General features: G+C 45.9%; 1 protein-coding gene across 6 annotated transcripts in view; it reads left to right on the forward strand.

Moving 5' to 3' along the window:
• The window catches only part of EVL (Enah/Vasp-like), a 179854-nt gene that overhangs the window by 122016 nt on the left and 32033 nt on the right, over positions 1-25805 (forward strand). For all 6 annotated transcript variants that reach the window (XM_039462785.2, XM_010352380.3, XM_010352379.3 and 3 more), the window contains exon 3: positions 9896-10073. In XM_039462785.2, coding sequence (XP_039318719.1) covers positions 9896-10073 — 178 coding nt within the window. The remainder of the gene's footprint in view (positions 1-9895; positions 10074-25805) is intronic.

Genomic DNA, 25805 nt, shown 5'->3' on the forward strand with positions numbered 1-25805 from the left:
TCAGTCCTGCCAAACCTTGAAGAATTATTTTTAAAATAAAGCTGGTAAAGAGATCCCAACGAGGCCTCCAAAAACAAAAAGTTGAAAGTAAAAAAAAATTGGAAAAGATAAACATTACAAACACTAAGCAAAAGAAATTGGTGTGGCTATGTTAGTTATCAGACAAAGAAGCCTTTAAGGCAACAAGTATTTCTAAAGATAATGACAGACCTTTTTAATGATAAAAGGGTAATTGAAAAAGAAGTCATAGCATCCCTACATTTGTATGAATCCATTCATATCTTCAAAACACATAAAACAAAAAATCTAAAGGGAGAAAGAGACAAATTCAGAAGCATAGTCGGAGATCCTAACTATACCTCCAGGCTACTGATTGAATAAGGAAATAGAAATAAGTAAAGACAGAAAACTTGCATAACATTATTAACCAACTTGACCTAATTTACATTTGTAGAAACTATAGCCAACAACTGTACGATATATAGTCTTCTCAAGTAAACATAAAACATTTACCAAAATAGAACATATGCTGGTTATAAATAGGTGTCAAGTTAAAAAGGATTGAAATCATATAGAGTATGTTCTTTGACCACAGAAGAATTAAACAACAAATTAGTAACAGAAGAGTACCTTTTAAAATCTTCAAATGTTTGGAAATTAAGTAGTGTAATACTGAATGAACCATGAGACAGAAAAGAAATCACAGTGTAAACTAGAAAATATTTTGAACAATAATGAAAATATAGCATAGCAAAACTTGTGGGATGCAGATAGAACGGTACATATGAGCTGAGTGCAGTGGCTCATGCCTATAATTCCAACACTTTGGAAGGCCAAGGAGAGAGGATCAACTGAGGCCAGACATGAGACCTGGAGTTTGAGACCGTCCTGGGCAATATAGCAAGACTCCACCTCTACCAAAAAAAATTTTTTAATTAACTGGGCATGGTGGCACGTGCCTGTAGTCCCTGCTACTCAGGAGACTGAAGTTGAAGGATCACTTAGGCCCAGGAGTTTGAGGCTGCAGTGAGCCGTGGTCATACTACTGCATTCCAGCCTGGATGACAGAGTGATAGCTTGTCTCAAAAGAAAAGCCCCCAAAAAGTACCTATGGGGAAATTTATAGCTATAAATGTATATGTTAGAAAGAGTGTTTGAAAATCATTGATCTATGCCACTATCTCAAGAAGGTAGAAAAAAGTGAAAGCAAATTAAACACAACAAAAGTAGAAGGAAGGAAAAAATAAAAACTAATGAAATAGAAAGCAGATGTACGATAAACACAAAATGTCTCAGGTTTTTTGAAGGAAAAAGTTGGTTCTTTGAAAAAACAAAATAATAAACCTCTATTGAGAGTGAGACAAAGAGAAAACACTAATTGCCAGTAAAACTAATGAAAGGGAAAATCACTACAGATCCTATAAATATTAAAAACATAGGATAACATTAATAACCTTATGCCAGTAAACATGACAACTTAGATAAGATGGACATATTCCTTGAAAAACATAAAGAAGAAACAAAACCAATCTTACATAAACTCCTTCAGAGATGAGAGAAACAAAGCCCTTCCTATATTGTCTTATTATAACCATGCTTATATATAACCATCGTTATATATAACGATGATACAAAAACTATACAAGAACATTACAAGAAAAGAAAATTACAAGCCATTATTTCTAATGAACAATAATGCAGTAAGCAAACCTAAACAAAAGATTAATGACTTGAATTTAACAATGTATTAAGAAGAAAATTTTGACAAATGAGATTTATTTCAGGAATGCAAGATTATTTTAATGGAATAAAGCCGGAAAACTGTAAGTTCATCTCACAGATGTAGAAAAAGCATTTGGTAAAATTCAGTACCCCTTCCTGATAAAAACTATGAGGAAAGTAGGAATTAAAAGGATAAAAGTGATTTATTTAATAAGATAAAAGATATCCAAGAACAACAACAAAACAAAAACTATAGCTGACATCATACTAAATATCCCACTGTCTGCCTGAATTCAGGAACAAGACAAGCATGTTCACTGTCACCTCTTTGATTTAACAGTTGGAGAGGAAGATGCAAAACCATCTTGCATCACAGATGACTTGATAGTGTATATGGAAAATGTGAAAGTAGCTATAACTATTATAGTAATATATATTCTAATATGATTATATAAGTGAATTTGGCATGGTCACTGGATAGGAGATTGTGATATTATGATATATGTATTAGTTTTCATCCACACTTCCTAGCTGGTAGCTTCCAGAGCCCTTATTAGAATGTTGGCGTGCTGTAGGCCTCAGAAAACAGCCTGTCTCTGACTTTCTCCTGCCCTCCTTTCACCTACCCCTTTTTTTCCCCAAGGCAGGAATTGTCCCCTGCTTTTCTGACTCGAAGCTAGGCATAAGGAAATTCCCTGACCTACCTTGTCTGATTGTAGGTCATAAGACCCTCATTTCAGGAGTCCCGCCCCTCGAAGCTGGTGGTAAGGAAATTCTCTGACCTACCTTGTCTGTTTGTAGGTCATAAGACCCTCATTTCAGAATGGTCCTGCCCCATACCCTGGAGGAAGGAATGCTACACAGAGAGGCCAGGGAGAACCTGAACAAGCAGGCCTTGCTGGGTTTCCCCACTTGGTCTGTTAGGGTGAGATCATACCCTTTTTATCCAATCACATTTCTACACAGCAGTGAATTATGCACATCCAGTGAAGTCTCCATAAAAGGCCCAAAAAGGCAGGGTTGGAAGAGCTTCCAGAGAGCTGACCTGGCAGAGGTTCCTGGAGGGGGTGTGCTCAGGGAAGGCAGAGAAGCTCCTTACCTCTTCCCACATCCTTTGCCCTGTGCATCTCCCATCTGCCCGCTCACCTGTAGCCTTCGTTATGCCCTTTATTAAGAAATCAGTAAACCCAAGTAAGCTGTTTTCCCTGAGTTTTGTGAGCGTGCTAGCAAATTCATCAGACCCAAGGTAGGGTTCGTGAGAACCCTGATTTATAGCCCATAGGTGAGAAGCACAAGTCACAAACCTGCATTTGTTTTTTTTTTTTTTTTTTTTGAGACGGAGTTTCGCTCTTGTTACCCAGGCTGGAGTGCAATGGCGCGATCTCGGCTCACCGCAACCTCCGCCTCCTGGGTTCAGGCAATTCTCCTGCCTCAGCCTCCTGAGTAGCTGGGATTACAGGCACGCACCACCATGCCCAGCTATTTTTTTTGTATTTTTAGTAGAGACGGGGTTTCACTATGTTGACCAGGATGGTCTCGATCTCTTGACCTTGTGATCCACCCGCCTCAGCCTCCCAAAGTGCTGGGATTACAGGCTTGAGCCACCGCGCCCGGCTACAAACCTGCATTTGTGACTGGCATCTGAAGTTGGGATAGTCTTGTGGGACTCAGCCCTCAACCTGTGGTACCTGATGCTGTCTCCAGGTACATAACGTTAGAATTATGGAGGATACTTGGTGTCTTCTTGAGAATCTTCAGAATTGCTTGTTTGGTGTGTCAGGAAATACCCGCACACATCTGGAGTGTGAGAGTAGAGAATAGAGGCTGGGCGCAGTGGCTCATAACTGCATGAGTGTACAGCACTTTGGGAGGCTGAGGCAGGAGGGTAAGTTGAACTCAGGAGTTCAAGAGCAGCCTGGGCAACATAGCAACACCTCGTCTCTGTAAATAAAAAAGTTTTAAATTAACTGGGCATGGTGGCACACACCTATGTCCCAGCTACTCAGGAGGCTGAGACAGGAGGATCCCTTGAGCCTAGGAGTTTGAGGTTGCAGTGAGCCATGATCATGCCACTGCACTCCAGCATGGATGACAGAATGAGACCCCATCTCATTTTGAGGTCTCAAAAAAAAAGAATAGGAAAAACACTTTACTATTTTCTTATATCCTTGCAAGTGCTTGTGTTCACTAAAAGACATGTACAAAAATGTTCATAACAGTTGTATTCATAACAGCCAAGAACACGAAACTACCCATGTTCATCCACAGGAAAATGGAGAAGTTATTTGTGGTTAAAAAATAGAATATACTATGTAGCAGTCAGTAAGAATTCAGCCAGATGTGGCACCTCAGACCCTTAATCCCAGCACTTTGGGAGACCGAGGTGGGCAGATCACCTGAGATCAGGGGTTCAAGACCAGCCTGGCCAACATGGTGAAACCTCATCAATACTAAAAACACAAAAATTAGCCCGGCATGGTGGTGCACAGCTGGGAGGCTGAGGTCGGAGAATTGCTTGAACCCAAGAGACAGAGGTTACAGTGAGCTGAGATTGTGCCATTGCATTCCAGCCTGGGTGACAGGAGCAAAACGCCATCTAAAAAAAAAAAAAAAAAAAAAAAATGGGCCGGGTGCGGTGGCTCAAGCCTGTAATCCCAGCACTTTGGGAGGCCGAGGAGGGTGGATCACGAGGTCAGGAGATCGAGACCAACGTGGTCAACATGGTGAAACCCCGTCTCTACTAAAAATACAAAAAATTAGCTGGGCATGGTGGCACGTGCCTGTAATCCCAGCTACTCAGGAGGCTGAGGCAGGAGAATTGCCTGAACCCAGGAGGCGGAGGTTGCGGTGAGCCGGGATCGCGCCATTGCACTCCAGCCTGGGTAACAAGAGTGAAACTCCGTCTCAAAAAAAAAAAAAAAATGAATGAAATATGGATATATGCAATAACATGGTAAATCTCATAAACATTGTGTTGAGGGAAGGAAACCAGAAACAAGAGTACATACCGTGTACCACAGGAATCCATTTCTGTGTAGCTGAAGAACAGACACATTTTGCCAATGGTGCTAGAAATAAGAAACATGGTTATCTCTACAGGGGAGTATTGGATGAGGGGTACTAAATGAAACAGCCCCAACCAAAAGTGGACTTGCAAAAATGCACATGTTCAGGTGGATCCTTTGACTCACTCTAAGCAGAGTAAACAAAGAGGTGGAACCATTAGGTACTGAGGTTTTAGCTGTTGGATGGTCAGGTCTGTCTGGCAGTTAATAAACACGGGACACCTCTCAGCAGATGGTCAAGTGACATTGGCCTTGTGTCACCGCACATACATTCAAACACATTGCATTGGACTCCCCTGTTTTAGAAGTCAATTTTCAAATAATAAATACAAATTTTTAAATGGTCGTGTCTAGTCATTCAGCTTGCAGGGATATATCCTGTAGAAATACCTCTTCACAAGCATATTCAGTATTACTTATAATATTATCTTCATCTTACATGTGAGGAAACTGATATGAGCAACTTGTCTAAGGTTATACAACTGAAAAGTAATAAAGCCAGGATTTTAATGCAGAGCCCTCTGATGTAAAACCCTCTGCTCATGTATGATTGTCTTCAAAGCAGTCGTAGACCGTTGCACTGTGAGTAGACACCAAACGGCAGCACTTGGTTAGCAGACTTTGTAGTGTTGTTGTGGACAGAACAGAACTGGCAGGCCCAGGAGCCCTCAATCAGCGACCAGCCATGTTTGGCAGAGCCCAGAGAACTTACAGAACAGGGATTTGTCTAGAAAGGCTTCATTGCACTCGCCCAGTCCAGTATCCTAAAACTTCCTGCAGTTGGAAGCAATTTATGAAGCTCCAACGGTTAGTATTAGGACCAGAGAGGGAATAGGAAGAAGGATTGCAGCCCATTATACAACAGTTCCCCGCTTAGCTGTGGCTTCACTTTCTGAGGTTTCACATACCCAAGATCCACTGCAGGCCAAAAATAGTAAATGGGAAATTCCAGAAATAAATAAGTCAAAAATTTTAAATTAAGTGTCATTCCAAATATTATAATTGTTCTATTTTATTATTGTTGTTGTTAATCTCTGACTATGGCTAATTTATGGGTTAAATTAGGTATGTATGTATGTGTATATAGTAAAAAGCATAGTCTATATAGGGTTCTGTACTACCCACATTTCAGACAGTCACTGGGGGTCTTGGAACCAGTCCTACATGGATAAGGGGGGACTACCATACTGGCACAAAAAAAAAAATCACAAAGTCTTCAGCTTCTAAATCCAATTCTCCTGTTAGCTCACTGTGCAACTTTGGACAAGTCACTCATTCTCCCTGGATCTCATTTCCTGACTATGAAAAGAGCAGATTGAGTTGGATAGTCCCTAAGGTCCTGTTGAGCCCCTTCAGTGATTATCTGCTGGCCATACTCTTTGTATTCTGGATTAGGTATCAGCCACCCCCCAATTCTCATTTCCCCGCAAGAGCTACTTTGAGGTTTAGAAAAAAAAAAAATTGTCACTCACCTTAAGTTTCTCTCTCAGAATGCAGCCAACCAGAGATCTCAAATCATAGGGTTCTAGGCCAGGCATGGTGACTCATGCCTGTAATCCCAGCACTTTGGGAGGCCAAGACAGGAGGATCACTTGAAGTCAGGAGTTCGAGACCAGCCTGGCCAACATGGTGAAATCCTGACTCTAGTAAAAGCAAACAGACAAAGAAAAAAAATTAGCTGGGACATGGAGGCATGCACCTGTAGTCTCAGCTACTCAGGAGGCTGAGACAGGAATATCACTTGAACCCAGGAGGCGGAGGCCACAGTGAGCCGAGATCACGCCACTGCACTCCAGCCTGGGCGACAGAGCAAGACTCTGTATTTAAAAACCATACTAAAAATTTTTTTAATTAAAAATCAAATCATAGGGTTCTAAATTTCTTTTTTCTTTTTTTTTTTTTTTTTTTTTTTGAAATGGAGTCTCACTGTGTCATCTAGGCTGGAGTGCAGTGGCACATTCTCAGCTCAGTGCAACCGCCAACTCCCTAGTTCAAGTGATTCTCCTGCCTCTGCCTCCCCAGTGGCTAGGATTACAGGCATGTGCCACCACGCCCAGCTAATTTTTGTATTTTTAGTAGAGATGGGCTTTCACCATGTTGGCCAGCATGGTCTCGATCTCCTGACCTTGTGATCCGCCCACCTCGGCCTCACAAAGTGCTGGGATTACAGGCTGAACCACCACGTCTGGCCAAGTGTTCTAAATTTCATTTGCCTGGAACATCCCCTCAAGCATCTGGAGACAGTAGTCCTGAGATACTAAAGCATCTTTTATCTTGCTTCAGTATCTCTTAACCATTCCTGATAGAAGGTGGTTTTGAGGCCTTCAATTTAAAGCATTTTCCTCTTGCTTCAGTTCGTTAATGTCCACTAGAAATGTAACACCAAAAATGAAAACAAAAAAACTTGAACATAGAACTTCTGATAGGGACTTAACAGGGCAGAATGAAGCAGCTTTTTTTCTCTTCTCTCATTCTGGTCACTGTTCCACTATAAATGTGTCCTCTAATCTTAAGAGCTGTTTTAACATTGGTCAACTTTGCTAGTTCTTATTAGTCCTTTTGCTGATGTTGTATAACTAAACCTAGTCATCCCCAGGCCAGTTCTTTTGGTTTAGCTGTATGTGCACATGAATCTGTACTCCAAGCACAAAGAGCAAAAAAACAGAGAACCACCCAGGAACTTGTGTATAGATTTTGGCCAAAATACATGCCTGTCAATATGTAACAATTAGGTTGTGAAACCATTACATTTCTTTTTTTTTGAGACAGAGAGTCTGGCTCTGTTACTCAGACTGGAGTACAGTGGTGTAATCTGGACTCACTGCAACCTCCTCCTCCTGGGGTCAAGTGATTCTCGTGCCTCAGCCTCCCAAGTAGCTGGGACTACAGGCATCCACCACCATTCCCGGCTAATTTTTGTATTTTTAACAGAGACAGGGTTTCCTCATGTTGGCCAGGCTAATCTTAAACTTCTGACCTCAGGTGATCCTCCCACCTCGGCCTCCCAAAGTGCTGGGATTATAGGTATGAGCCATGGTGCCCAGCCTCAATTATGTTTCTTTAGCTAATTTAGTGTACTATATGTGTATGTCTCCCCTTTCCCTGCCTCTGCCTGTCTTAGGAAGACCCAAGCCCACCTTCACCTAAGACTTGGAAAACAGCTTTTCTGGATGGCACCCGTGTTTGTTGTCCTCTGGTTTTACCTTATCCAGCAAGCACAGCAGTGTGGAGCAGTAGAAGAAAGTAATAAATCAGCATAGAGAGAGTTAGTCCCAACCTCAGATCACAGTCAGTCCTGCAGCCTCAAAACCAGATGAAATCTAGAAATCATCTTGTACTTCTAAAGCAAAATCCTTTCTATGGCGTCTCTAAGAGCTGGGCCTCTGGCCTTATCCAGACTCTGCTTGCATACAGCTAGTGCTTGACTTACGACCATGGTCGGGACCGCGGAACGGTCGTAACACGATTTGGTCATAAGTTGAGTAGGCTATATGTACGGTTGAAATGGTGCACACGGAGATGGTAGTGCTGCCAGAAGCTGGTCTGCACTGTCGTATGCCCAGCTGGGCAATGTTTGCGCTGCCAGACGCGGAGCAGTCGTGGCTAGCAATTGTGGTCGTAAAGTCGAATGGTCGTAAGTTGCATTGATTGTAAGTCGATCGATACCTGTACTTCCATTTGTAGAGGTCTTCATACCTCTCCATTCAGTCATTGGCAGCCTACCTTGTGCCAGGAGCTGTGTTAGTTACTTTCTCATATATAATTTAATCCTCGCAACACACGATGAGGGTGCTATGCCATAGTCGTATCACATTCTTCTCCATTTGACAGACAAGAAAACTGATAATTCATAAGTGTTGTGATGTTAGATCATGTGGCTTCGAGGTACAAGGCATGGGAAGCAGAATGAGGGCTCCAGCCCCAGCATCTTTTCCTTCAGGAAAAGATAAATATGGTTAAGAATATGGTCTTAAAGTACTTATGAATATGGTCTTAAAGTACTTTGAAATAATACTTTTTTTTTTTTTGAGACAGAGTTTTGCTCTTGTTGCTCAGGCTGGAGTGCAATGACACAATCTTGGCTCACTGCAACCTCCACCTCCTGGGTTCAAGCAATTCTCCTGCCTCAGTCTCCCAAGTAGCTGGGATTACAGGCATGCATCACCTCACCCGGCTAATTTTGTAGTTTTAATAGAGACGGGGTTTCTACTTGTTGATCAGGCTGGTCTCAAACTCTCAACCTCAGGTGATCCTCCCGCCTCGACCTCCCAAAGTGCTGGGATTACAGGTGTGAGCCACCATGCCTGGCCAAAATAATCCTCTTTTAAATGTCTGAAAGAGCAGAATTTTAGAAGTCAGGCAGACCTGGTGTTGAATCCCTGGCAGCTTGTAAGCACTTGAATGTCTGGATTCTGTCATCTCTGTATCCTTCCCTGCTGGTCCTGGCATTGCTCCTGGCAGCCAGTTGATGCTTTTTGATTGATTGATAATAAAGATGTGAATAATGCTGTATAGATGTGTGGCACGTCAACTTTCCAGGTTATTCTTTGGACAAATAACCGGCTTATTAATGCATTCGAAGTACTAGACACTATGCAGAGGGCTATAGGAGGCATAAATATGAATTATAGAAGACTTGCCCTTAGGAGCTTTATATCTAGAAGGTAAGCTATAAATAAGATATAGGTAAGATACGTATCACAATGTGACCTTCACAGTAACCCCATTATATTTATAAAGCCAGAACTATTATCCCCATCTTATAATTGGAGAAACTGAACCCCAGCGAAGTGCAGTGACTGCCTTGAGTGGAGTGGCTAAGACGCAGGGCCAGGCCAGAACCCAGGGGACCTGACTCCCAGCTCAGCTGTTCATCTGGAGGTTGGAACTACATGGCATTAGTTAAAGGAAAGAACAGGTTTTGCAAACCCTCACTGTTCTGTAGATTATGATCTGAAAATCTGCCTGATACTGCTTTTCCCTTCTTCAAACCCCATCCCCATCTCCCTGTCCTCTCAAGGATATAGTATCCTTGCCCCATCACAGCGCCCTCCAGCTCACTTACGTTTTATTTATTTACACGTATTTCTCTTTCCTTTCTCCTCCAGGTCGTGATCAATTATTCAATCGTGAAAGGGCTGAAGTACAATCAGGCCACGCCAACCTTCCACCAGTGGCGAGATGCCCGCCAAGTCTATGGCTTAAACTTTGCAAGTAAAGAAGAGGCGACCACATTCTCCAATGCAATGCTGTTTGCCCTGAACATCATGAACTCCCAAGAAGGAGGTAAGTAGGGCTTTGTCTTGGCCTGATGCCGAGACCCTCTCTTGTTCTACCTCTTCCCTTCCTCAGCTCTGGCTCTCTGGGAGTCCTAGCAGTGTCACTGGATTGAGCTGACGTCGCATGTGTTCTCAGAGAAACCTGCTGCCTGCCTCTAGATCTAGAGATATTAACAGTTCAGAGGAGGAAAGAATGAAGTTTGTATCTCTTTGCCATTTGTGAGCTATAGATTTGTACAGATGTGTCCCTAAAGCCACACATCCAGATCTGTTTTAAACTTGCCATCGTGTTTCCATATTCCAGAACAAACATTTGGGAGAGACAGGAGAAAACAATCAATAATTTATTTTTGAATCTAATTATTCATTCATATATTTAACAAAAATTCATTAAGTACTTACTGAGGGCACGAAACTGTCTAGGCAAAATAGGTAAGAAGTGAACAGTAGCCTTCCCCTCAAGGCACTTAGTTTTTCAAAGTAGATAGGTTCATAGACAGCTAACCGGAATGTATTGCAAATAAATGTTTTAATAAAGGTACATGCAAGGTACTTAGGGACCACAGAATAAGACATAAGTAACTGCCTTTCAGAGCCGCCAAGGGAGACTTTACAGCAGTGGTGACATCTGAGCAGGAGTTCTGAAGGGTGAGCAGTTCGTAGGCAGAGGCAGGAATAGGCATCACAGGCAGGAAGAGCAGCAAAGGCAGAAAGGCCTGAGTGACCCACATGTGCTGGGAAGAGGGTGATGTGGCATTTCTGGGGCCTAGAGTGCAGATAGGAAGGAGATTGGAAATGAAATTGGAAAGGCAATGGGGCTTGTATAGTGACAGGCCCCAAATACCTAGAAGACTTTGGGTGGGCTTGATAGGGTAGACAGTGGGAGAGGGGCTAGCAAAAAGTTTCTCAGCAGGGCTGTTAAAGAAGCAAAATTACATTTGGCTTTTATTGGATATTTGCAATGGTATCTTTAGAGGGAGAAACAAGGCTTTCCCAGGATGGGTGTCTAGATTGCCTGGGTTATGGTCCTGCAGTTGGCTGGAGAGCCTGCCTTGGGAGAGCTTGGTTGTTAACAACCAGGTGTGGAGTCACACGCGTTGGTTTGAGTCCTGGTTCTGACACATGCTAGCAGAGGAACTCTTGAGCAAGTTACTCAATTCTTCTGTACCTCAATTTCCTTACCTATAAAATGGGGGAATATAGGATTCAAGTTCTTGAATATAAAATGTTTCTCAGGTTGCCTGGCCTGGTAGCCACTCTGTATTAGTATTTGTGAGTATTATTACGATCATTATTGTTGCTGCTACCAGAATTGAGGAGGGAAATGAGACATAGTACTCAGAACCTGGAGGGCTGTGGCATTTAAATATCTACTGGGGCCAGGCGCAGTGGCTCAAGCCTATAATCCTAATACTTTGAGAAACCAAGGCAGAAGGATCACTTGAGGAGTTCAAGACCAGCCTGGGCAACATAGCAAGATGCTGTCTCTACAAAATAAATAAATAAAAATGTGTGTACTGGGCCTGATATATTGGCACTTTAGGACCAGTTTAAGCACTAGGAGATCTGGGTGTGGTGGTGCATGCCTACAGTTCATGAGGCTGAGGTGGGAGGATCACTTGAGTCCCAAGAGTTCAAGTCCAGCCTGGGCAACATAGTGAGATCCTGTCTCTTACACACACACACACACACACATATACATACACACACACAGTGGGAGAGTTTTGTGGGGGGGTTTTTAAGTCAATAAAGAACATGTTTTCATGTTTTGAACATGCTTCCCACGGGACATGCATAGAGCACGTACTTGCAATTTTCCCTATCTTGACAATGCTCCAGAGTTTGTGAACTTTCTGCTTAGTACTTGGATAGCATGAGTCTTAACCGTGGCAGTGTTGAGTAATGAACACAGGGCCTGAGGCATCATAAGCGCCCAGCAACTGTTTACTGTCTGTTTCCACCCAAGAGCTGTGAGCTGAGTTTAATGTTTCCACATCAACTTATGTCGCCTGCCTCCAGGATGTGGGAGTTAAGCTTTATTTTATTTGTACATACAGATACCTTGAGGGGCAAAGAAAAAAAAGCACTTTCAGGGCAAGTGCTTAAATTAAATAAAAACTATTAGTTATTTTATTAAATTCACCAGAGAATCACAAGTAAATCAGTTAATCCTGCCCTTGTTTTCAGATAAGAAAGCCATTCCCCAGTATGAGGAAATAATTTCTCAGTGTCAGCCAGTAAGTCAGATCCAGAACCCAACTTCCTACATCTGGGCTTGAATGAGTGTCTTGTGGCGAGGGTGGGAGTCACCAGCTAGTTTGGATGTTTGCATACAATGTGAGAGTAGCCCCTTTGAAGCTTTCATGAGGAGGAGCAGTTAGTTACCCGTTCTGGTTCAGCCAGTAGTGGCCTCCTTTGCATGGACAGGAGGTCCTACAGCCCACTGAGGAATAAGCTTTTGCTTCAGCTGGGGTCCAAGCCTACTGACAATGCCATGGGCAGATCAGCAGCTGCAGCCTGATGAGTTGGTACATACATGTGTCCACAGTTCCCAGTGCCAGACTGAGAAAGAAAATTTAGTGCGCACCAAAAGGCCCCTCCCTGCAGTCCCTGCACTTAAGAATAGCTACGAAGTCCACTTTTATTTTTAAGCGTCATGTAAATGAAATTATACAGTGTATATGGTTAGCTGGGCTTGGTGGCATATATGTGTCTGTAGTCTCAACTACTTGGGAGGCTGAGGTGAGAGGATTGCTTGAGCCCAGGAGGCAGAGGTTGCAGTAAGCCAAGATTGCACCACTGCGTTCCAGCCTGTGTGACAGAGCAAGACTCTGTCTCAAAAAAAAAAAGGAAGTATGAACCTTCCAGCATTTATGTGGTTAAGGTACTCCACTGAGGACCGTGTAAAGATGCGCCATAATGTAAGCACCATCTACTTTTATAAACATGTTGGTTGTTCCCATTTTCCACAATTGCACTCATGTCGTGGAGGGCATTCTTGTATATTTATGTGTATGTGTACTTTATTTCATGTGTCCATACTTGCATGCTTGTCCAGTTATTTTCCTTGAGCATGTTTCTGTGTTAAACAATATATGCTTTTCAAGTTTTGGGGTGGGGGGGTGGCTAATGCCTATAATCCCAGCACTTTGGGAGGCTAAGGTGGGTGGATCACCTGAGGTGAGGAGTTCGAGACCAGCCTGACCAACATGAAGAAACCGCATCTCTACTAAAAAATACAAAATTAGCCAGGCATGGTGGCGCATATCTGTAATCCCAGCTATTTGGGAGGCTGAGGCAGGAGAATCACTTGAACCTAGAAGCAGAGGTTGCAGTAAGCCAAGATTGCATTATTGCATTCTAGCTGGGGGAGCAAAACTCCATCTCAATCAATCAATTAATCGACAATAGAAAATTTTTAAAAATAAAGTTTTAGGAAGTCTCGCCAGATGCCTTCTAGTATGAACATCCCAGTTTGCATGCTGTCCAGCATGCGACAGTTTCCCATCCGTCAGACTTCACAAGCATTAGGCATTAGTACTCTCATTAATCTTTGTAAACACAAGAGAAGGGAAAACATTTTGATTTGCTTTCTTTTTGTCGGGGTGGATAGAATTTTGCTCTTTCGCCCAGGCTGGAGTGCAGTGGCATGATCTCAGCTTACTGCAACCTCCGTCTCCCGGGTTTGAGTGATTCCCTTGCCTCAGCCTCCTGAGTAGCTGGGACTAAAGGCACTCACCACCACACCTGGCTAATTTTTGTATTTTTAGTAGAGACAACATTTCACCATGTTGGCCAGGCTGGTTTTGAACTACTTACCTCAAGTGATTCACCTACCTCAGCCTCCTAAAGTGCTAGGATTGTAGGTGTGAGCCACTTTGCCTGGTCTGATTTACCTTTTTCTTTACTGGTAAGGGTTAACATTTTTCAGACATTAGTAGGCAATTTAATCTTGTCCATTATTTTTAGCAGCACCTTTGACAAGTGCAGTACAGCATGGAGGAACACAGCCTCCTTGCACCTTTTGTTTTATCTGCATAATTCCCCACTCTCTAGGCATGTGCAACAAAGCAACCCTGTATTTCCTTTCACTTAATGTCATGTGGTATGTTCCAGGCTCATGAGAGAGGATAAGTACACCTCCTTGGCTGTCTAGTAATGTCTACACTGTCTACATTTTAGGAGTTGCTATTATTCATGCTTATCATTCCTTGGACCTTTCCTTCTGCTGAAGAAACTTCTTGTTTAGCACCTAGAGTCCTGTTTGCAGGTCACAGAGAGATTCCTTGGCTCTTCCTGGTCTGGCTTCTGAAAGAGACGCATCTGGTGTAATGGTGGGGAAGGGAGAGCTAGCAGCTAAGAGACCTAGATTCCTCCAGAAGCACCAGAAGGAAGGCTGGCATTTTCTTTCTCCCATGCCGGCCCCCACCCACCCATTTGTCTTCTCTCCTTAAAGGGCAGTTCTGACCAGAGTATTTCTCTGCTGCCTGCTGATCCTGGCACCTGCCTACAGAAAGGTTGGGCATGGTGGCTCACGCCTATAATCCCAGCACTTTGGGAGGCCGAGGCAGGTGGATTATGAGGTCAAGAGATCAAGACCATCCTGGCCAACTGGTGAAACCCTGTCTCTACTAAAATTTTTAAAAATACAAGAATTAGCTGGGCATAGTGGCGCACATCTGTAGTCCCAGCTATTCGCGAGGCTGAGGCAGGAGAATCACTTAAATCCGGGAGGTGGAGGTTGCAGTGTGCCAAGATTGTGCCACTGCACTCCAGGCTGGTGACAAAGCGAGACTCTGTCTTCAAAACTTCAAAAACAAAAAAGACAGAAACCAGAGGCAGGATTCCATGGCTCTGGGGCTTGAGAGGTTGTCGTTTTACGTTGTGCCAGAGATTTTTTATTTTTATTTTTAAAGGAAAAGGATACCAAAAGTGACAAGAGCACATAGGGAGCTTTCAGAGGAGCTTGTGTTTTTCTTTTCTAAAAATATGCAGACAGTAGAAAGGCACATGGCCAAGGCCAAATCTAGAAAAGGCAGCATTCTGTAGGGATTGGATCCCAAGCTTTTCAAATATTGTTCCCTCCCTGGAATGTTCTCTTACCATTTCTGCTTATCAATATCCTCCCTAGCCCTCTGGATCCAGCCTAACGCTCTCCCTGCAAAGCTTTCCTCTTCCCTCAACTTCTGCCTCCCCACTTGGCCTCCCGAGACACTTTATCCATTTCCTCTTCATTTTGCCTGTTCGTGTACTGATCTTTTTTCTCCTACGGGGTGTCCCTTTCTCTGGGAAGACTTCTGTGGCTCCCCTCATTCCCACCCCAAGTCAGGGTGAGGTGCCCCTTCTCTGTGCTCCCCATGCTCCCCATTGAATGCATAGATATAAGCTCCTGAGGACAGAAGGCTCATGCCACCCATCTCTATGTTTCTCACATCCCTGTGCCCAGAGCCCTGTGCACTGTGGGTATATGCATGCATGTGCTTCAGGAGGGCTCATGTGAGCATGAGCGTATACATGTTTGTGTGCGTGTGTGTGTGTTCGCGCGTGCACGCATTTGTACTTACCCAGCAAGTTCCTTGATCTCCCTGTGCCCCAGTTACCTGACCTGTACCTGCCATTGGTTGTTCTGAGGATTAACTGTGATCATCCCTTTAGAGTGCTCAGGACAGTTCCTAACACACAGTAAGTATTTGGTAAATAGTTGCTGTAACCCACTGTGACCTTTTCAGGTGGCACTGGCCGGGGACAAGTGCAGTCTGCCTCTGCATTCAGCAGCGCCAGGGGACTTGACTTCTGAGTTTTTCTATTTATTATGATGGTGGCTGTTTAAATCTTCCTACTCTCAGGCAGACCTTCAGCTATTACTTTTCTTTTTCTTTGTTATAATATCTGACCCTGAAAGCTGAAAGTCATTACTTTTCATTGTTGATCAGATCTCTGGCTTTGGCTGCTCCTTTCCTCATATTGGATTAATTGGCTATTCATGTGGATAATACTGTCTCAAAGCATAAGTTATTTTATGGGTCATGCCTTCTAATTGGTGAAGGTGGTCACTTGGTTTATTTGAGAAGATGCTAAGGAATGAGGAACTCTACACTAGTGTGAGGGCCCCAGGGCAGAGACATTCCCTGCTCCTCAGAAGGTTCACAGAGAACTTTGCAAGGTTTTTACAAACCTTGCAAAGCTCCCATTATGATGGGGGTGAGGTAGTTATGCACTAAAAATAGTAATAACAATTAACAGTCCTAATAATAATCTTTATTTGGAGCTATCAAGAGTCTGAGTGCCTATTTGAGAAAGAGTTTCCCTGGATGAATCACTACAGGAACATGAGAAAGAAACATGGCAGCTCCACTGTGCGATAAATGTGTAGATAAATAATCCTCTCTCGGAGCTGCAGTCGCAAATGAATTTAAAGATAGGAAGGGCTTTAGGGATGTATAATCGAGTTTCTTTTTCCTTGAGCTTTTTTTTCTGACCTTTGGAGCTACTGATGTAGCTGAAAGAGAGGAAGGGGTGGGAGCTGGCCTCACAGAGGGCTTTGTAAAGTCGCTGGGCCCTGGAGCTCAGACCTTGCACCGGTCATGCCAACATCCAGGGCCACACCCTTGCGGCTCCACCCACTGCCTCCTGTTGGGCAGCTGCCGCCAGTGCTCTTGGCCCTGCATGTTTACTCTGTCTGGTACTTAGCATGTTTTATTCAGGGCGTCTCTTTGGTACCAGCATCCCTACTAGCACGCTAGTCCTATTAGGAGCAGGACCTGTGTTGTCTCAGTCATCCCTGTCTTTCTAGAACAAGTGCAGAGGACACACAGCGGGGACTCAGGATATGTGTGATAACTGCACGTGCCTTTTTACCTTTTGAACTTCAGCAACCTTCTAAGAACAGGGACTCCAGTTCTAGCCTTCCAGACTGAGGCTCAGAGGCCTGGCTCTCATGCTAGCCCCACCATCAATTGACCATGTGACCTCATCAGGTCTAGTAACCTTTGCCAAGCCTCAGTGTCCTAATTTGGAACACAGGGTACTGAATGTCCACCACAGTCTTTTACCAGGCAAGAGGCCCTTTCTTCAGGGTGCTGGGTAAGCTGCCATCCACTTGGTAAGAGGTCATGGTGTTGAGGGAAACCAAGAGACCTGGATGCTAGACCTGGCTGTACTGTTTCTTTGCACGTGACTTGGGCAACTCACTTCTCTTTCCTGGACCTTGATTCTTCATCTGTGAAATGTGGTGGTTATCCCTGGCATTTCTGTCTCACAGCCTGGGAGTCCAAGGGGATGATAGGTGTAGAAGTATTCCGAGACAGACAGCCTAGCACAGGCAGGAAGGGCTGTGATGGTGACTAGCAGTAAGTAGTAGTGGTTGTAGCAGCAGCAGCCACTTGGCCACATCCCAACTGAATAAGGAAAATGCCTCCCTTGCCATAGTGTCTGAAACTCTGCAGAAAGTCGGACTTTCCACAAGCTCCCTTGAATCACAGGGAGAACCTGTCCTGGAAGTTGGGCAGAGGCTCTTGCCTCAACTCAACCATTGCCTCGAATGTGGCTTCAGTGATGTTTTGTCTTCTCTGTAGGTGTTGATATTTTAGACTCTGAAATGGCAGCATCAGACTAGACAAGAAGCTCTCAACAGGGCCAAAGTGGAAATGGAGAGGTGATGGTGATTTAGGGGCCAGCGGGGCCAGGTACACTAGACACATTGCAATATGCAGGATTGTGCTGTGCAGTGAAGTCTTGTTTTGCATGTCCCACCAAAAACATGCAGTCAAAAAACTCATTTATTATCTGACCCAGAACTTGTTCTGTTTTAAGAAAAAGCACTTCTTTTTAAACCAGGTTTAATATGTGCTGAATTTTCTAGAAATTCAACCACTACATATGTCAAAAGAAAATCATACTTAATTTTGTTTGTAACTTTACCAAGAGTTTTGTTCGGTTTTGGAAAGTCCTGTCTCCAGCACTGTCCCTGGACCTCCCCTTCGTCACAGCCGTTTGCAGCAGTAGCACTCCTGGTGGATCTGAGCATGGGTGCAGGCATGGACCATTTCTGTCTCCTAATGCAGCTGGGTCTGGCCCTTTATGTGTTGCAGTCTACATTTTATTATAGACTACTTGTGTTTGCTCTCTCCTTTCCAGTAAACTTAAGGCATTGTACTGATCTTTTTCTAATTTATGTAGGTAGATTATGTAATCTATGAATTTCACTTCAGGATAATGCAAGGATCATTACAAAATGTTATAATAAAAAAGGAAACATTTGGCCTGAGAGGGTTGAGAATGACTAGCCTCGAACAACTAGTTCTGTAAAACTCAGGCTGGTTCCTTCCTGCATTGCATCTGTGTCTTGCCTGGTCATCGCTTAACGGAGCCATGTAGATAGCACAGTGTTTGTCTCATCTCACAGCCAGGAAAACTGAGTCCCAGAGGGAGGAAGTGAGTACTTGGCCCAAACCACTTCCTGATACGACCCAGTGAGGAAGAGAAGCCGAGATGAGAACACACTCCTCTTCTCCTCCAGTTCCAGGAAGTGTAGTGGGAGCAGCTTGGTCTAGCAGGAAGAGTGCATGTCCTAGAGCTGGGCTACAGTGGGGTCTGTGTTACCCTGAGCAAGTCACCTCCTCCATCAGCAGGTAGAATGACACCACAGGCCCTTGGCAGGTCACATGACACGAAGATGCCCAGTGCCTGGGATGTGGCCTTCAGGGCCGCTCCCCATGCTGCCCGTCTTTTTGTCCCCACATCCAGCAGTCTTCCATTAAACCACTGTAGGTCCTCTCAGAACTTACCAGAGTCATCATGTCCCTGTCTCCCATTAATCCAGGAGAGCAGGACCCCAGTGGCACTTGAAGCAGGGCCCCAAGCTCATGGCACTCAGCTGCACAGTGGGAGTGAATTTTCAAGAAAATCCTCCTCAAAGCCTCTGCTGGTATGGAAGGCAGATAGTCTAGGCCAGGTGGGGCCAGTGAGTGGAAGCCAGGGAAGGAGCCTTAGGTGTCATGATTTGCATTTACAGATGATAAAACCAAGACCCAGAGACGGGGAGGATGTGTACAGGCCACAGGACAAGTTGGGGCAGAACCATGGCCACACCCAGCATTCCTCCACTGGCATTCCCCCGTAGACAATCACTTTCTCTGGGCCAAGGACCAGAGTGGGGCTTTAGGAAGAGGGCCGAGGTGCATGGAAAGCAGTGCTGGTGAGGGGAGGGTTGAGTAACTAGATTTTGACTGTTTCTTCCCATTTGGTTCTCACTAATGAAGTCTTGTCAGACCTGCTCCTGGTGCTGAATTGGGTTGGGGGGTGGGACAGAAGCATGTGTTGTCAAAGGCAAGTTTATTTGCAGTTTGGGGGTTGAATGTAGTGGATCTCAAACTGGTTATTTTGAGGAGTTCCAGGGGTCCACCAGGGTACACCAGGGCCCTCACCCCGATGCAACCAGAGTAGTTCTTCATCGATTTCATACAGTGGGACTATGAAGAAAAGAAAAAGAAAAACCCCTTAGCTTAGTGGGAACCTGGGTGAACTAAAACACAGGATGAAGGGGCCGGGCGCGGTGGCTGAAGCCTGTAATCCCAGCACTTTGGGAGGCTGAGGCAGGTGGATCACGAGGTCAAGAAATCGAGACCATCCTGGTCAACATGGTGAAACCCCGTCTCTACTGAAAATACAAAAAACATAAGCTGGGCTTGGCGGCGCGTGCCTGTAATCCCAGCTACTCAGGAGGTTGAGGCAGGAGAATTGCCTGAACCCAGGAGGTGGAGGTTGCGGTGAGCCGAGATTGCGCCATTGCACTCCAGCCTGGGTAACAAGAGTGAAACTCCATCTCAAAAAAAAAAAAAAAAGAAAACACACACACAGGATGAAGTATTTGTTCTCTTTGGCTCTTGGGGCATAACGTACGTCCGTTTCCTACTTGGTTTGCATGTAATAACGTCATTGGTATATTTCAAAATATGCAGCTCCTGGTGCTGGATAATAAAAGTGTTCCCAGTTTTTCAACCTCTCATGTCCTTCATCGATGCCCAGTGGCCCAGTGGCTGCAACATCAGCACAGTGTTGAGAAAGAGCCCGGGAAAGGGACTCACAGACAGACCTTCTTGGGAAGAGTCGGGCCCAGCTCCATGTCCTGGTTGGAGGGGAGTGGATGGTTGTTAAACCTCATAGCTCTTAGAGGTGGTGCTGAATTTTGCTTCTCACAAACCTCTTTCCATTTGAGACTACCAACCTTTCTCCCCTAAAGAGAAGGAAGTACTAGGTTGTCTTTGTCTCCCTGGCCGCCAAGGCCATTGGCACCTTGTGCCATCCGAGAGAAAGCAGGTCCAGCGTGGCCAGACCTGAGGGGAACAGGATGGCGAGCCCCCTGCCTCCTGCCTGCTCCCAGCTGCCCTCTGGCGTCCACTTTCTGAAAGCCGGACAGGTCTGTTTGCTGACCCACCCCTGTTCTCACTCGGGGGCTCTGCATGTTGGATCAAGCAGGGCCTTTGTACACCTCCATGCCAACAGCTACCTGAGTCACACTGTCAGTTACACCCTTACTCAGACTCTTCCTGTGCCTCTGGCCCTTCTTCCCTTCTCACTTTTCCCCACACTTCTAAAATCTCTCTTGTCCTCTCATAATGTGGCTCTGCAGATGGAGCCTTTTCCAGCCACCCTGCTGTGACTTTGCACTCCCTCCCTGCACTCCCACAGGGCTTGATTTTAGCCTCTGTCTTAACAGTCAGCTGCCACTTGGCGTGTCCTACTGTTCCCACAGCATGAATCCAGTCAGGTTGGAAATTTAGAAAGTGGCTTCTTGGTCTCTGGACCCCAAAACCCCGCACATTGTCTGCCTTAAAAGCTCTGAACAGATCCATGCCTGGCTGCAGGAGCACACCAGGACTCAGAGGCTGCTGTGCCTGGTACCCTGTCTCCTGACTCAGCCCAGGCCCTACCTCAACATCGAGGTCCAAAGGGACCGTGTCCAGCAGCAAAGGCTGTGCACTGGCCCAAGCCCTGGGTCCACCTGACTCATTGGCTCCCATTGTCACACCTCACCTGCATATTCTCACCATCTCTCCCGACATTCTCCCCAGAAATGTTGTAATGGGGTTGTAACCCATCTACCTTCTCTTGTCCTCCTTTAGTCTGTCTTCCCTGGGCTGTGTCTACAGAGGCCCGGCTTCTGCCCTCATGCACGTTCTTCCTGTACTCCTGGGCACCTTCTGCTCATGCTTTGCTCTGCTGTTTGTGAAGCCTTCCCGGTAGCCAGGAGACCTCAGGCACCCTTTCCTGCTCTGCACACACTCCTGCTGTCCCATTTGTTTGGATCCTGGGTTGGTTTGTCTAGACTGTGAGCTCCTTGAGGGCAGGTGTCTGTGTCTGTGTCTCTGTCTGTGTCTGTCTTGGGAGCCCCTGAAGAGAGTGACATGTCAGGGGTGTCTGGTGAGCGAGCGAGCTCCCAGCTTGCACCCGCATCATATTGTGTGCCTCACAGAGCCCGACATTTTCTGCCATCGCACCCTTCCCTGCAGACTGAGACGGAGTTCCTGATCCAAGACCGCTTGCTGGACAGCCTGTGAAACTGGGCTCAAGGTGAGGGGTGCTATCTGTGATTGAGGGACATGGTTAATGGAATTGTCTCACACAGAAATCGCACCCGTCACCTTGGCCTGCTTATCACCACCCTAAACAGAGGAACATGCTTCTCCAGCCACAGCTATGGATGGGCCTTCAACTGCTGTGTCCCTGAGGTGTGCGAACTGTGGAAGGATCTTTGGATATGAACTCGATGTGGTTCCAGTACCAGCTGTGCCAGTAGCATGCCCTTGAGCATGTCACTGACCTTTCTAAGACTCAGTTTCTCCATCTGTGAAATGGCTGAATCAGACCCACCTCACAGGGTTGTTGTGAGGGTACTGTGAGTTGATGTTTGTAAATGTTCTTTGTCACATGTAAATTACTGTAACAGTTTGAAGTTCCTCTTTTTAAGAAAATTATTTGCAAAGGTAACTAACAATGTCAGCTGGGCACAGTGGCTTATCCCCATAATCCCAGCCCTTTAAGAGGTTAGGGGATCACTTAAGCATAACGGTTGAAGACCTCCCTGGTCAACATAGCAAAACCTTTGTCTTTACACAAGAATTAAAATTTAGCTGAGTGTGGTGGCATGTGCCTGTGGTCTAGGCTACTCAGGAGGCTGAGGTAGGAGGATCACTTGAGCCCTGGAGTTTCAGGCTGCAGTGAGCTGTGATTATACCACTGCGCTCCAACCTGTGCAACAGAGCAAGACTCTGTCTCAGGGGGAAAAAAAAGGTAACTAACAATGTCAACTCCTGTGGTGGTGCCAGCAGCCCTCACATTGGGAGACAGTGGGAAGCCAGGCTGCTTTGGTCCTGATTGCCAAGGAACACTTTTTGAGGGAAGCGGGGCTTGAACTGGGTCCCTGCAGGGCCGGGGATGGATGGGGGGATCAGATGAGGAGGATGGCAGCACCAGCAGATCTTGGTGGTTTGGAAGTTTGAATCAAGGTCTGAGAAGATGCTCTGGCTGACCCTGGGGGTCTCCCTCGGCACATTGGCAATACTGCACCTCCTTCATGGGGCTCTAGTTGCAGAGCATCCTTCTGCTGCCATTGTCCTCAGAAGAGCTGCTGGCTTGTTGCAGTTTACATCCCAGGGAGGAAAGATCTCTTCCTTCCACCAGTCCCAGGATTATCTCCGTAACACTAATGGCGAGATTCCTTTGGGGTTTTAGCCTTCTGTAGATGGCAGCCCAGACCCCATGTGCTCAGTAAGGGTTCAAGATAGGCAGTGGTTCATTCTCCAGCCTCGCCTTACCAGCACCTGCCGGATACCTCCTGCTGGTGCTCAGGAAGCAGCCTGCTGAGCTGTGCCTGCCATGGTCAGCACGGGGTTGACATAAGTGGCACAGACTCCAGAGGCAGGTGACAGTACCACACCCTAGCTCCAGGCATCCACTCCACCATGTCGTGTGAGCAGCTGTGAAACCTTGAGCAAGCCATTTCACCATTCTAAGCCTTAGCCTTAGTTTCCTTTAAAAAAAAGAAAAAATTGATTTATTTATTCAGTTGGTTGTTTTTTTGGTTTGTTTTGTTTTGTTTTTGAGATGGAGTCTCACTTTGTCACCCAGTCTGGATTGCAGTGGTGCCATCTTGGCTGACTGCAACCTCCACCTCCCAGGTTCAAGTGATGCTCCTGCCTCAGCCTCCCAAGTAGCTGGGACTATGGGTATGCCACCAGGCCCAGCTAATTTTTGTATTTTAGTAGAGATGGGGTTTCACCATGTTGGCCAGGTGATCTGCCACCTCAGCCTCCCGAAGTGCTGGGATTACAGGCGTGAGCCACCGCACCTGACCAGTTTCCTCATCCTTAAAATGGGTGTAACAGCCACCTCACAAAGTTGTCATGAGTCTCAAATGATAAAATAGATGGGACTGATTTGTAAGCATACAGTACCATGAGAATGCAAATTGTTCCTGGAGCGCCCAGTCCCTAGACACTGGGACCTCGCCCCTCAGTCATAGCCAGAGTCACTTCATTCTGGTGTGCCACCCCGCCGAGCTAAGCCGTATACTCCTTACGGAAAGGAACAGACCCCCTTTGTGGATGCTGTTGTGCCTTGGCTCCCTAGATCTTTGCAGCATCCCCCTGAGACTGCAGGGAAACAGCAGGGATTACTTTCTCCATTTTAAGAAGGAAGAAATAAAGGTTCACAGTGCTAAGAAACGTACTCTAGGCCACACTGGTGAATGCAGAGCCCAAGGCCCAGAGCCCAGATCTCCTGTTTCCAGTCCCAGTCTCTGCCCCGTGGACCAGACTGCTTCTCCAAAGACCCTGCTCACCTGGCAGCCCCCGAGCTTCCTAAACCATAACCCAGCTTGGTCAGAGGTTGATATAAATGTTTAACCTGGTCCATCTTTCTAGCTACATGCCCACATCTTCCAAAGTGAGGGAAGAATTCATTCACAGGTATGCTTTTTTCCTCACACGGCATGTATTATTTCTTTCCTAAGGAATGAGTTTTATAAGTAGCCTCCTGCTGGCTTCAGCTCATACAGGATAAGAGCCAGCTTAAATATTTTGGTAGATAACCCCAGAGACTCGGAAAAGACAAGTGCTGAACTTGAGATACAGTTTCCAGTTTGAGAGTGGACAGGCTGTGAGCGTTTGAGGCCCTGTCCCTGCCTGTCTGCTGCCTGCCCTCCCTCATCCAGGTGTCCATGCAGCAGGGGCGCTGACAGCAGCCACCACCTGACTGGCCTGCTCCTGCGCTTAGCCCACTCTGCCCCATTCCCCACACTGCAGGCAGACTGCTTTTCAGCTCTCAGTCAGGCCATCGGTTCTTGCTCAGAACCTCTAGGATTTTAGTCTTGGCTCAGAATATAGTCCACGTTCTTACCAAGGCCTTGTAGCCCAGCATGCTGTGGTCCTGGCTGTCTTTCTGAACTCACTTCCTCCCTACTGTCTACCTGCCCTTTATTCCAGTTATGTCATGCCCCAGACCTGCCAACTGTGCTTCTAACTCAGGGCCTCTACACCCAAGGCCCCTTGTGCCCAGAATGTTTTCTCTCCAAATAACCTCAGGGCTCCTTCCATCACTTCATCCAGGCCTCTGCTTACACATCCTGATCAGAGAGTTTGCCTGTCTTAAGAATGACCCACACACATTCCTTAAATTCTCTTTCCCTGCTGTGTTTTTCTTCCTACATGTTGTTTCTTTATTTGTTGTCCGTCTCTCCTCTCTAGCCTAAGTTCCAAGGGAGAAGTTTGTATCCACAGCTATGTCCTCATCTGTGAATTACTGAGCATCTGTTCTGGGCCATGCACCAGCACACAAAGATGAATAAGACATGGTTCCTAGTTCACGGAACTCACAGCTGGGTAGAAAGAGAGCCTTGTCAATGCAGTGTATGTTATGCTGTGATGGAGAAAAGCCCAGGGCTTCTGGGAGGCTGCAGTGAAGGGGAGAGCTACTGGGAGAGCCCTGGGGGTGGGCATGCATGATCTCAGTCTTAAAGGGGATGAACAGACATTCACCAGTTAGAAGGGTGGCCAGGCTGGGTGCCGTGGCTCACGCCTATAATCCCAGCACTTTGGGAGGCCAAGGTGGGCAGATCAGGAGGTCAGGAGTTTGAGACCAGCCTGATGAACATGGTGAAACCCCATCCCTACTAAAAATACAAAAATTAGCTGGGTGTGGTGGCGTGCGCCTGTAGTCCCAGCTACTCCAGAGACTGAGGCAGGAGAATCACTTGAACCCGGGAGGTGGAAGTTGCAGTGAGCCGAGATTGTGCCACTGCAGTCCAGCCTGGGCGACAGAGTGAGACTCTGTGTCCCGCCCCTCCCCCCCCGCCCCCGCGCTCCAAAAAAATAAGAGTAGCCCAAAAAAGAGGAAGCAAAATATGCAGCGGCGCGGAGGCTTGTAAACCTAAAGCTGCGATCTTGGATGCATGTGGGAGAAGAGAAGGCCGGGCTTGAGAAACAAGCAGGACCAGGTTTAGAAGGGCAGGCTTTGAGCATATCATCCCAGGGCTTAGCCTCCTGCCTGGAACTACGAGGAAGGTCAAAGAGCAAGTGAGAGCCAGGACTCAAGTTTAACTCTTTTTTTTTTTTTTTTTTGAGACAGAGTTTCGCTCTTGTTACCCAGGCTGGAGTGCAATGGCGCGATCTCGGCTCACCGCAACCTCCGCCTCCTGGGTTCAGGCAATTCTCCTGCCTCAGCCTCCTGAGTAGCTGGGATT

This window comes from Saimiri boliviensis, chromosome 2 (genome assembly GCF_048565385.1).
Source record: "Saimiri boliviensis isolate mSaiBol1 chromosome 2, mSaiBol1.pri, whole genome shotgun sequence".
Lineage (NCBI taxonomy): Eukaryota > Metazoa > Chordata > Mammalia > Primates > Cebidae > Saimiri > Saimiri boliviensis.